Raw genomic sequence first — 12,535 nt, forward strand, 5'->3', positions numbered from 1 at the left:
ATTGAAGTTAGGACAGTTTTAATTGCTACACTGAACAGTCTCATATTTAACTACTTGTATTTAATTTGTGAAGGCAGTTAGGTGGTTCAATGGATAGAGTGTTGGATCAGGAGTCAAAAATACCCAAGTTCAAAGCTGACTTCAAATATTCACTAGCTGTGTGACCCAGGCAAGTCACTTAAGCCTGTTTGCCTCAGTTCCTCATCTGTAAAATGATTTGGACAAGGAAATGACAAACCACTCTGTCATCTTTGCCAAAAAACTGAAATGTGGTCATGAAGAGTCAGACATGACTGAACAATAGCATTTTATTTTGCTCTCTTTTTACACATACACACAAACACACACACACATTTATATATGTGCTTTATCCCTAATAGAATGTAGTTTTCTTTGGGAGTAGGGTTTGTTTATTTATTTGTATTTGTGTCTCCATTGCTAAACACAGCATCTGGAGGTAATAGGTACTTAATAAATAGTTTTGATTGATTGATTACTCCTTATAGACAAGACTTTAAGAAGACTTTACTTCTCATTTGGGTTAAAATATTGCACTCTAGTTGGTACCATTTCCAAGAATCCAGCATCCCTTTCATGCTATGAAGAAATCAAAGGAGAAAGATTTAGTGGAGATCTCTATGCACCGGACAGACAGATAAAGTAGCATTATACTGTGGAAAGGGTTGGATTGAGCTTTAGAGTATTTGGGTTCTCCTTAGTATCCTGCCCTTTTGCCACTTATTATTTGTGTGAACATGGGCAAATCACCTAACTTCTAAGAGCCTCAGTTTCATTACCTATAAACTGAAGGAACTAGATCCAGGAATGTGTGCTTAGTTTTGTGCTATTTAACATTTTTATCATTGAGTTGTATAATGATATAGATAGTATACTCATAAAATTTATGGATGCTATAGATAAATTAACAGCAGTCAGGATACCAATCAATCCACAAAGACACATTTATTATATTTACCAAATGCCAAATGAGGCCAAAATTCCCTGGATAAAAAGAAAGATAAAAATAGTTTCTGCCCACAGAAAAAGGTTTTGAGAAGGTAGAACACTGGGTTTAATTTAATAAGATGAAAATTTGCAGAGATAAATATAAAGTTTGGGTATAAAAATTAAATTTCACAAGTGTTAGGAGAAGGTATAGTTGTATAGTAGTTATTCTGGAAAATATCTGGAAGTTTTAGTGGACTGCAAGCTCAGTGAGTCAGAAGAATGATGTTTCTGCCAATGCAAGTAATTTGACCTTGGGCTTCATTCAGTGGGCCATAGTTTCCAGAAAATTTTGCTGTTGTTCAGTCATTTTTCAGTTGTATGCAAGTCTTCATGACTCCATTTTGTGTTTTCTTGGCAGATACTGGAGTGGATTGCTATTTCCTTAGTGTGAATCACCTCTGACATTTACTGAATTAATTTTACAGATGAGAGAACTGAGGCAACCAGTGTTAAGTGACTTACCCAGGGTCTCACACAGCCACTAAATGTCTGAGTTCAAATTTGAATTCATGTCGATGAGACTTGTTGAGTCCAGGCCTGGTACTTTTTCCACTATGGTGCCACCTAGCTTTCAGGACCAGGTAGGTCATAGTTCCATTGTGCTCTAAGCTGACTCTATGTGTATGTGATAGGAGTCCTGCTTTCAACACTATTTAAGAAGGACATTGACAATTTGAAGAGAATCCAGAGGAGAGCAGCTAGGATAAGTGGAGGGCCTTGAGCCTATTGACATAACTTATTTGAACTTTTTTCCTCAATGATTAACAAACTCACAATGGATTGTTACCTCCCCATCCCAATGACTCTAACCCTTACCTGTCAATATTGAATCTTAGTCTCATTCTATCATTGTTGATTTTCTTATTCCCATTTTCCTATATCCCACTCTAAAGCTACCATACCTTTCTACTGAGCTCCCTGGAATGTTTATCTAGTCCTGTCAACTTTGCCTTTGAAACATTTTTCCTATATGATTCTGTTCTCTCCTTAGACATTACCATCACATTAATTCAAGCCCTCATGCCTGACTAATATATATATATATATATATATATATATATATATATATATATATATCTTCCTATTCCAAACTATCCTCTACTTAGCTGCCAAATTGATCTTCTGAAAAAGCAGGTCTTACCATGTGACCCTTCCCTCACCCCCCCACCCCCACTCTACCAGATTAATAAACTTCAAATATAGGATCAAATATAAATCAAATATAGGATCAAATATAAAATCCTCTGTTTGGCATAGAAAACCCTTCATACCCTGCCTTTTCCCCTCCAATCTTTCCAGTCCTCTTACAATTGAATCATGCCTACATACACTGTAATCCAATGACACTAACTTTCTTACTTTTCCTTGAACAAGATAGTACATTCCCCAACTCTCTGTATATTTATGAGTTGCTCCCCAGTTCATGGAATTCTCTCTTTCCTTTATATCTCCCTATTAACTTCCCTGGCTTCTTTCCAGTCCCCCTCCATCTATACATGAAATACATCTATACATGAAATCTTTCCTGTTCCCTCTTAATGCTAATGCCATCCCTCTCTTGGCTATCTGCAATCTATCTTGCGTATACATTGTGGTTTGCATGTAAACTCAACAAGAGCAAGGAATTTATTTTGCTTTTCTTTATATCAACAGTGCTTAACATAATTCTGGTACACAACAGGAGCTTAATAAATACTTTTTGATTAATTGTCTGACTGCATTGGAGGACCTAGGGGGCATATATAAGTCTATAGAAGAGAAGATTAGGAAGGAGTAGTGACTATCACGTGGAGGAAAGATTACATTTCTTTTGTTTGGTTGTATAGTGTAGAATCAGAAACAATGAATGGAAGTTACAAAGAGGAAGATGTTTAAACTTGGTATCAGAAAAAGCTTCCTAACCATTAGAACTAATTAAAAGTGAGATGGCTTGCCTTGAGAAGTGGTGGGTGGGAGGGCTTTATGCAGAAGCAGAATGAAAGTTTATAGCTTATCATATAGTGGGCATGGATCAGAATAGATGGCCATGGAGATCCCTTCTAATTCTCCAATTCTGTAATTTTGTGACAAGGTAGTTTCTAAGGCATCTTTAATTCTATATTAATGATCTTATAAGTGGCTGATCAATCAATCAATCAAGAATTTATTCAGTTCTTACTATAAGACAGTCATCATTTTAGGACCATGGACAAATGAGTGAATGATAAATAAGAGTGATAAATATTAATAGCATCTACAATATCAGACCACAAGAAAATTTACTTTATATCCACAAAACCTCCAAATAACTTTTATTATTTTTGTTGTCAATATCATCCCTTATTCAGATATTTTACCCTTGTGAGTTATATCTGAGGTACCATGCCTATTTCATGTAGGAAAAACAGAGATTTAAAAAACAAGAAATTTTTCTGAAGATGGTTTCCATTATCCTATCTCTTACAAAAGTTAACTTGCAGTTGGGGTTATAATTTTTCCAAGGAAAAGCAGACTCTGGGCAGACACTTCCCAAATCAGCAGTAAGAAGGGTCTGTCAAAATGAACAGTTGGTGGAGATGTGGGTGGAGATGTGCTCGGGGTCTCAGGCTGGGATAGAAAGGTGGAGGTAGCTGCAGCCTTGGTGCCTTTCTCATTTATGTCCACCGCAACTCGGTGCAGCAACTACAGGTGGGGAGATGGGATATAGGAGGCAAATTTAATTTGTGGCTTGTAGAATGATATGAAGTCATAGACTAGGAGGGCTTAGAATTGGAAGATTCTTTGGAGATTTTTTATTCCAATTTTCTCATTTTATAGCTGAGGAACCGAGACCCAAACCAGGGCTTGGACTTACTAGTTTCCTATCTTCCAGTCCAATTGTCTTTACATTATATTCCTACAAATATCATTAAGTATCTATTATGTTCATGGAAGTTCCAGTGGCCATGGAAGACACAAGATTTAAATTTCCCTGGACTTCAGGGAAATAGTTTAGAACATAGATAAAACCAATGTCAAAAGAATTAGATAAATCTCAGATAGACACAATATCCAAATTATCTCAGTAGAATATGTACTTCATTATGGATATAATTTATATGGACAAGAAAAGAAATGGATACTTAAAATATATGGACCATTATTAAATTCGTCATCTTTTTTCACTTATTTTAGGGGCAACCTGGCTGTTTTTTTAAGGTAGCAGAGTAGTCTGAACTTGTTTCCCCTTACCCTTGAAGCAGTATGTTATAAGAGGAAGAAGATTCTATTTAGAGTCAAAGGACCTGGTTATGAACCCAAACTGCTGCATACTCTTTGGGAACTGTGTTCTTGGAGAAGTCATTTAATCAATGAACCTAACTTAGTCTCCTTATCTTTAAGGTGAGAAGGTTGTATTAGATGATCATCAAAGTTCATTCTCAGCTTTCAATTCATAAATTTAAATTTATAAAGGTAGAAGACTCAGTCCTAGTGAGAATTCTGTCTAATGTCTACCATTCTATCCTCTGCTATACTTTGACTCCTGTTTTGTTCTGTGGATCAGGATCACTTGTCACAAAGTAGATAGCCTGTCATTGGCCTTTTGCACATAAACAGACTTAGATATAAGTTGATAATTGAATCTCTGCTTGTTTATTCAATGTTCCTTGATCTAGGATATTTCTGTGTAGAGCCCACAGAAATCTTGGATTTGAGGATATTGTAACCAGGGTTCATGTTTTTGGATCAGGTTTATATTAGATAACCTTTGAGATTCTCCTCAGAGTTACAATTCTTCAGTTTCTTTATGGATTATTTCTCAAGTGTTCTGTGTCTAAAGCTCAATGTTCAAAAATAGATTCTTGAGATAGTATAGTTTAGAGTTAATAGCATGGAACCAGGATCAAGGAGGAAGTGTTAAAAGCCCTGGACCAAGTAGGATGAAGTGGAAAGAGGCTTTAGGCTTGAACCTTACCTCTGCTATTAGCTGGGTTACCTTGGACAAGTCACCTCACTTCAATGTGTAAACTTTAATTTCTTCTCTATAATTTGGGAGTTGGACCAGATGCCCTCAATTCATTTAGAAAATGTTTAAACTTGATTAAAATTGAAATCCAATGTCTCAGACAAGATAATTTTCCAAGATAGTCTTGGGGTAAATTGGAAACTCTCCCTTCCCTTAACCCTAGAAAAGACCACTTTGATTTCATAATTGTTCAGTATATCTATACATATTTATAATGGGTTTTATTTTTATTACTTTCTCAATGAGTGAAAGAGGGAAAGGGGCAGGGAGAGTATTTAGAACAGAAAATAAAACAAAATTAATTAAAAAAATAAAGTAAAAGATGCTAAACAAATCTAAGTCAAATTGAATTATTGAATTGCATTTTTACTATTAATTGCTATAGGCAACTCAACCTTTTTTTAAAAAGGGAATAACACAAAAAATGAAAGAGCATGGCATGAATTAGACTTGGAGTTTGGAGGTTATGGAATCAAATCTTAGTTCTGACACTTAATAACAATGTGAATTGTGCAAATCTTCTTAACCTCAGTTTCCTCATCTATAAAATGAATGTGTTGAATTATTTTGGTTTCTAAGGCTACTTTCCACTAGAAAGGATTATTATTCTAAGAATGACCAAGAAATGCTCTCTAAAGAGTAGCTGAATTAATGGTATAGATCATAGGATTTACAGCCAAAACAGACCTTAAAAGTCTTATCCCTTTATTTGACAATTGGGCGAATTGGAGGTCCAGAGAGCAGAAGTGACTTTTCTAAGGCCACATGGACACAGAATATCTGAATTAGGACTTTGGTTTCTAACACCAAATCCAAAATAAAGATTATAAATCTCTGAAGGGGATTATAACAAAGGCAGGTAGGAGGCTTCGGGATCCCACAAGAGGAAAGAAGTCAAGAAACAAAAGCTACTCTTGTGACAGAGTTTCAAGTCATCCTGAAGTGTTGGCCATGTAGATGGTGTTTTATTTAGTGCTATTGAGAAGAACAAAGCATGGTATGAGATCCCACGGTACAAGTAGGGGAATTTGATAGAGGAAAACTAGCCTCTTAACTGAAAGATTAAAGGAAAGAAGATACTATTCACATTTAACACCTTACCTTTGAGACTGCCAGGTGTGGTTGTTCAGTGGTGTTGGATAGATTGACTTCTGGAGTGAATATGCTGGAAAAACCCATTCTGGGAAGTGTTTCTTCCAGGTTATATTCACCAGAAATTGAAAACTTAGGCAAATGTAAATTTAGCAGACTTCATAAATAAAAAGGAGAAAGATGAGAAACAAGACTTGTTTGATTAGTCATATTATTTCAGTACCATTCTTTCCTTTCTACCCTGGTTCCTCCCTCTTTTCCTTCTTCCGCTATTGAGCTAAGGGCTTTTGAAAGTGATACTTTTGGTAAAGAGTTGGGAAAGCGTGGTGCCACCCACTTGAGGGTGGGGTTCAGCCAAAAGGGAGTAACTAGCCAGGCATCTTCTGCAGCTTACAACCCACCTCTTGAAATGGCATAAACCTCCTGCAGAGACCTATAACTAGAATAGGGAAAAGGAAGGCAATATATATATATTAATATGACTTCTACTACAAGTCTAGTCACAAATATTATCTCATTTGATCCTTATAAACTATCCTGTATTATTATCCTTATTTTACAGGTGAGTAAACTGAGGCAATTAGTGGTTAGGTGACTTGCCAAGGGTCATACAACAAATGTCTGAGCTGCAACCTAGCTGCTTAGAATAGATACCCAAGTGAAACCAGTAGGGATTTATTCTTTATCTCTTTCCTCCACAAAAACCTTGGTTCACAGTCTCATCATAGACTGTATATTAACCCAGTACCTGTGCTGTGAGGAAGGGTTCCCACCTAAGGAAAATGGATCAAAAAATGTTGAAGATGGGCTCTGGTTAATGCTTTTGTGATCCTTAGAATTTGAAAATGATTCTCTTTATGTGTCATTGTCCACTAGGAGATTCAAGTCTTCCTTGGAATAGATGTGATTCAACATCTGGAAATAAAATACCTAAGTACCATAGTGTGATATTTTCAACATTTTAATAATTTTTTAAAAGGCATATTTAATCATGCCCTTCCTGATCCCTTGTGTCTTGCCACGTTCTATCCTAGTCAGTTGCCTATCTTGTCTTTATGATCTGTCTGGGGCTCAAAAGTCTTGTTTTATATATTTATCCAGAGCCAAAGAATGATTTCTAAAATTCCTTTCCTGAGGCAGTGAGATGGAATACTGAACTGAATGTTGGGCTTGGCATCAGGAAGACATGTTCAAATCCTGTTTCAGATTTAGAAAAGTCTTTGAAATTCTCCAAGATTGTTTTCTCCTCTGTAAAAATGGTACTCTTAGAGGAACCATGTGAGATAAAATATGGAATCCACTTTACACATCTCCAAGAGAAATACCAGATCTCTGAGGTTATTTCCCACTCTAAAATCCTATGGTTCTGTGGATGAGGATGCTAAACTGAGAGGAGAGGAGCCAAGTATAAGAGAAAAATGTGGGATCTGACTTATTATTGCATATAATTGAAAAGGATAAATGAGAAAAAAGGGAGCAGGTGAGAGAATTTATCTTATTTCATTTGTACTGTTATTTAGAACACTGTGGTCTGTTTAGTATCAATCTTTTCTTCATAATTTCAGAAAGTGTAATCATATGAAATAAACTTTGGTGGTGATTGAGTATCTGTCTGTGAAAGTGATTTACCAGAGATAGTTTTCCTTTGCCTAAATGAATGGTTAACAGAGCTACAATCAGATAATTCAGTGGATAGAGTGTTAGGCTTGGAGGAGTAAGACCCGAGTTTAAATTTGGACTTAGATACTTATTAGTTGTGTGTGTGTGGGCAAGTCACCTAATCTATTTGCCTTAATCCACTAGAGGGAGAAATGGCAAATCACTCTAATATCTTTGCCAAAAAAACTCCATCAAAAGTATGGTCTGCAATCAGACATGAAACAAAAATAAAACAGAGAGCTGCTACTTCCTCTTTCAATAGACTGTACCTGGAAAAAAATCAGAATCCACAAGTAAACAAAAGATTTCACTCTTTCCCAGATACTCTGTTTCCTTGGCTAATAACTAAAATACCTCAATAGGCCCTTAGAAATCCAGATAGCTCAATTACCTGGGCAGTAGTAATTTGTTCCATTTCTTCAGAGTCCCTGGATTCAGAGAATCTTCCACTTGCCTCATTTTCCCTTCATCTGGCAGAATGAGAAGAATGAGGACATTCTCAATGTATTCCATCTGGAGTACAATGCAGGCCAGCTCCTTGTCATACAAAAACCGATGCTGTGCCTTTTGCTGCATCATAGAGGGTCTGATGACCTCATCTACAGAGGAACTCAGGTGCTTCTTAATCCAATAGTGCTTGAAAGGGTTCATCCATTTGGCTTAAGGCACAGAAATGAGAAAACAATAAGTGAGTTAAACTCAAGCTGCTGCAAAGATAACTCTTTACCTAGCTTTCATGTATTCATTACTGTTTTTCTTTCATTCTATAGTTAGAAGGGGCAAGATCAGAGTAACTGGCTTTCCTACTTAGTATCTTTGAGACCTTGATCATGTCTTCTCACCTTGATGATTATCAGTTTCCTTTTCTATAAAATGAGAAAGTCAAGTAGATAAACTATAAGGTCCCTTCCGATTCTAAATCTATAACTTTGGGAGAACAATTTAGCTTTCAGACAGGAAGAAACAAAAACAAACCCTGCTTTATGTCTAAGCTGCTCCCTTGGACATCTTGGACAGTGCCTGGAGCTTGGAATAATTTTTCCTTTTTATGCACCTTAATTAGAGTTTACTAGCTGTTACTTAACCTCTGCCTTAGTTTCCACAACTGTAAAATGAAGACAATAAATAGCACATATATCTCCCAGAGTTGTGATAATCAAATGAAATAGTATTTGAAAAACACTTAACACAGAACTTGATAAATAAATGCTTATCCCTTTCCTACTTCTATGATCTAGATCTGCTTTTTCTACAGCTCCTTGTGATATTTTAACCTGTAAGGCCTAGGAACATAGTGAGAAGAGCACTGGCTGTGGAGAAGGACTTGAATTTGAATCTTGATTCTTTCTATTTACTTTCCAACCTTCTTTATCAACCTTGCTTTCCTCATCTGTAAATTAAGGAGGTGGATATGAGATTCTCTAAGACCTCTTTATCATCAGATTCTATGAAAGTAGAATATTGCTTAGTTTCTATGTCTTTTAGATGTGATGTATTTCTTCATGTGTGGCTTTATTTAGTTAAACTTTTCCTGGTGCAGAAGACAATTTTATATTTTACCTGAAAGGGATACAAAGTACCATAAAAATGTAATATATTTTAAGGAAATAGGATGTGATTCTAAAAAGTTCTAAGTGAATTTCTTATAGTTGAAGTATATATCAGAGGATCCTGAAAGATGGTAAAGTGACTTAAGGTGAAAGTTCCCCGTCTCCTCTTAAGTCAGTCATCATGGAGCAACTCCAAATGAAGCAAATTTGACAGTGAGAATGAGAGAATATTGAAAGGACCCATTACAAAGTAATTCATACAGAAAAAAAATCACCATTGCTCTTGTTACTTCTTCCTTTTCCTATGACTCAGGGTGGCATTGGCCCAGGACAACCCTAAATCGTCTTTGAGATTTTCAACTTTGGGCAGACATTTGCAGTTAACCTTTTAAAAGTATTCCAGGGGATTGTGCTCCTTGGATGGCTTGAGGACCATTATTTACAACAGTCCTAATGATTGAGAGAAAAGTAAGGAACCTTCTCAATAGGAATGTGATCCGATTAAGAGGGGTCAGAGATTATCAAGGAGAGAAGTGTGGTACTGGTAATACTTATTTAATGCTCCATAGAAGGAAGTAGGCAGTCAGTAGAGGAATGAAAGAAAGGTAGAGAAGATGCTTGTTTGCAAAAGCTTTTCTTCCTAGCAGAATTTCAGGGACCATCTCCAATTTTGGGGGACCAAGAAAGGCAGACAATAAGTGAAAATACAGTGGTAATGCAGTCAGACAGCATGAGATTGGGGAGAGAAGTAATATCAGTGGACCTACAGAAATAAAAGGATTGAAGACAAGAACAACATTTACAGCATAGTTTCTCAAAATGTGATCTGGGGAACCCTAGAGATCTCCAAGACACTTTGTTTTTAGTTTTTGCAAGGCAGTGGGGTTTAAGTGGTTAGCCCAAGGCCACACAGCTAGGTAATTACTATTAAGTGTCTGAGGCCAGATGTGAGCTCAGGTACTCCTGACTCCAGGGCCTGTGCTCTATCCACTGCTCCACCTAGCTGCCCCTTCCAAGACACTTTCAACGGGGTCCTAGAGGTCAAAACTATTTTCATAAGACATTTAGATTTTTAATACAATAAATATTGATAGAGGTAGCTCATATAAACAAAAACTCTTTAAAGGAGTATTCAGTAATTTTTAAGGGTATATAAGGGTTTTGAGGCCAAAAAGCTTTAGAACTTCCACCATCAAGAAATAAGTCAATTTTTCTGATAGAAAATTGTTATATGAGAAAGAGAAATGAGCAAATATTTCTAAAAGATTTCTCAAATATTTCACAACAAAGGAAACTAAGTTAATATCACTTAAAGTGAAGATATTGCAACCAGTTCTCCAAAGCACCTGGAAATGATACAGGAGCAACTCCAGAAACCTCTAGAATACCTGGAGCAAAGAATTAAATGAAAATATAAAAGAGGCTCTCAAGAAAAAAATATCAATAGCTCTAACAAGAGGGCAAGGATTTAAAATAAAAGACAAATAGCATCCATAGAAGTAAATTTTCTGAAACACAGAAAGACAGAGTAGAGAAACCAAAAATGAAGCTGTAGAAGGAAAATTAAACAAAATCAAAAGATAGCAAAAGTACGAACATAACAACTGTAACCTGGGTTCTGGGAATGTTCAGTTCATTTAATGTGGAGGTGCTTTTGAAGGGGTTTTGGATTATCTCTAAATTACCTAAGAGAGGTTTCTGGGTCCCCTACCAGGTGTGTATGCATAACCTTCTTTGATTGGTGACTTATGTCTTTTGATGAGATTAAGTTGGTAATTATTTTAACTGCTCTGTTTTTGGTTACTCTTATTTGTGTCCAAAGAGTGATCCTCATGGGACCCAGGATTTTGGTTCTGGATAGATCTTGAGGACCCAGCTGTAGAATTCTCAGGAGCTACTTGAGTAGACAGGATTAATTCAGTATCTGGGTACCACCAGGACCAGAAGGATTATGTAGAAGACAGATCAACATGATTTCCAAAACAAAACTGGGGCCCACCAATACTATGATAAGATACAGAAACATTGAGGATCATGAAAAGAGGAGAAAGAGATCAAATGAGGTCTCAACCTGCATAAAACCCCAACAGAAGCCAAGGATTAAAGCAGAAGGTGAGACTTGATATATCTACTATCCACATTAGTAACTGTAGCTATATCCAGATCTCAAAAAGAATAGGACTAAAACAGACTTTCCAAACAGTACCAAAGGAGATTGGTAGGATATAAAATTCCAATTCCCTTGAACCAGAAAAGAAAAAGAAGACATCAAAGACAATGATTATGGGGTAATAGAGACCCAAGAAGTAAATTCAGAAGAAGAGAATAATTTCACATCAACTCTAGGCAGAAGCTAAGAGGAAAAAAAGTTTGGTCACAAAAACTACAAGAATGGCAGAAAAAAATAAAGTAGGAGATTAAAAGGAAATTATTCATGAAATCAGTGCTTTAGAGAAAAATAAACAGAAAATGAAACTGAAAGCATAATATTGACCAAACAGTGGTCCTTGTTCCCTAAAAACTGAATAAATAAAATACTAATATTTTAATATTTAATATTCAGCATGAAAATACTGAAAAGAAAATAATGAATGAAAAAGTGATTGAAAAATGGTCCTTAAAAACTGAATAGAACAAGACTCAATGATTCCATGAAACAATACGAACATTTAAAACAAAATCAAAAGATTGAAAAAAGTACCTATAAGAAAAGAAAAGTGAGTTAGAAAGTATTTGAGGAGAGATAATTTAGATTCCTGAATACAATGGTCAAACAAAAAAATGATAAGAGAAACTACTTAGATCTATTAAAACCAAAGTCAAAATGAAAATAGAAATAATTAAATATTATATTTTCTGAAAGAAACTTCCAAATGCAAATTCTCAGCAATGTTATTGCCAATTTCAATAGAGAGTTTCCACTTCAAAGAAAAAGTACTAGAGGAAGATGGAGAGAATAGCTTAGTATAATTATGTAGCGGGAAATGGATTTTTCATAGAATAAAAAAATTTTAAAGCACTGCTGATGAAAAGTTGACAATACAAGAGAAATCTAGAAAGGTAAATTTGATGATTGGAGGGAATTAAAGAGTGACAAAGTGCTTATATTCCAAAAGGGGAGAAGAGAAGTATACCTTAATAATTCTAATGTCTTCATGGTTCACAGAGACAAATAAGATAAACATGGGGCATTGGTGTAGATTTACTCTGTAATGTTGGTTTTAAGAAAGGAGAGAGACAA

At 35.7% G+C, this 12,535-nt stretch overlaps 1 protein-coding gene across 1 annotated transcript in view; it reads right to left on the reverse strand.

The window, feature by feature from the left end:
• Positions 1-2,966: 2,966 nt before the first annotated feature.
• The window catches only part of LOC141504206 (uncharacterized), a 47,990-nt gene continuing 38,421 nt past the window's right edge, over positions 2,967-12,535 (reverse strand). Inside the window, exons 9-11 of the mRNA XM_074209055.1 lie at positions 8,136-8,403; positions 6,095-6,242; positions 2,967-3,669 (exon numbers count right to left, since the gene is read on the reverse strand). Of these exons, the coding sequence (XP_074065156.1) occupies positions 3,457-3,669; positions 6,095-6,242; positions 8,136-8,403 (629 nt within the window). The 3' untranslated portion in view covers positions 2,967-3,456. The remainder of the gene's footprint in view (positions 3,670-6,094; positions 6,243-8,135; positions 8,404-12,535) is intronic.

Source organism: Macrotis lagotis, chromosome 1, assembly GCF_037893015.1.
Source record: "Macrotis lagotis isolate mMagLag1 chromosome 1, bilby.v1.9.chrom.fasta, whole genome shotgun sequence".
Taxonomy (NCBI): Eukaryota; Metazoa; Chordata; class Mammalia; order Peramelemorphia; family Peramelidae; genus Macrotis; species Macrotis lagotis.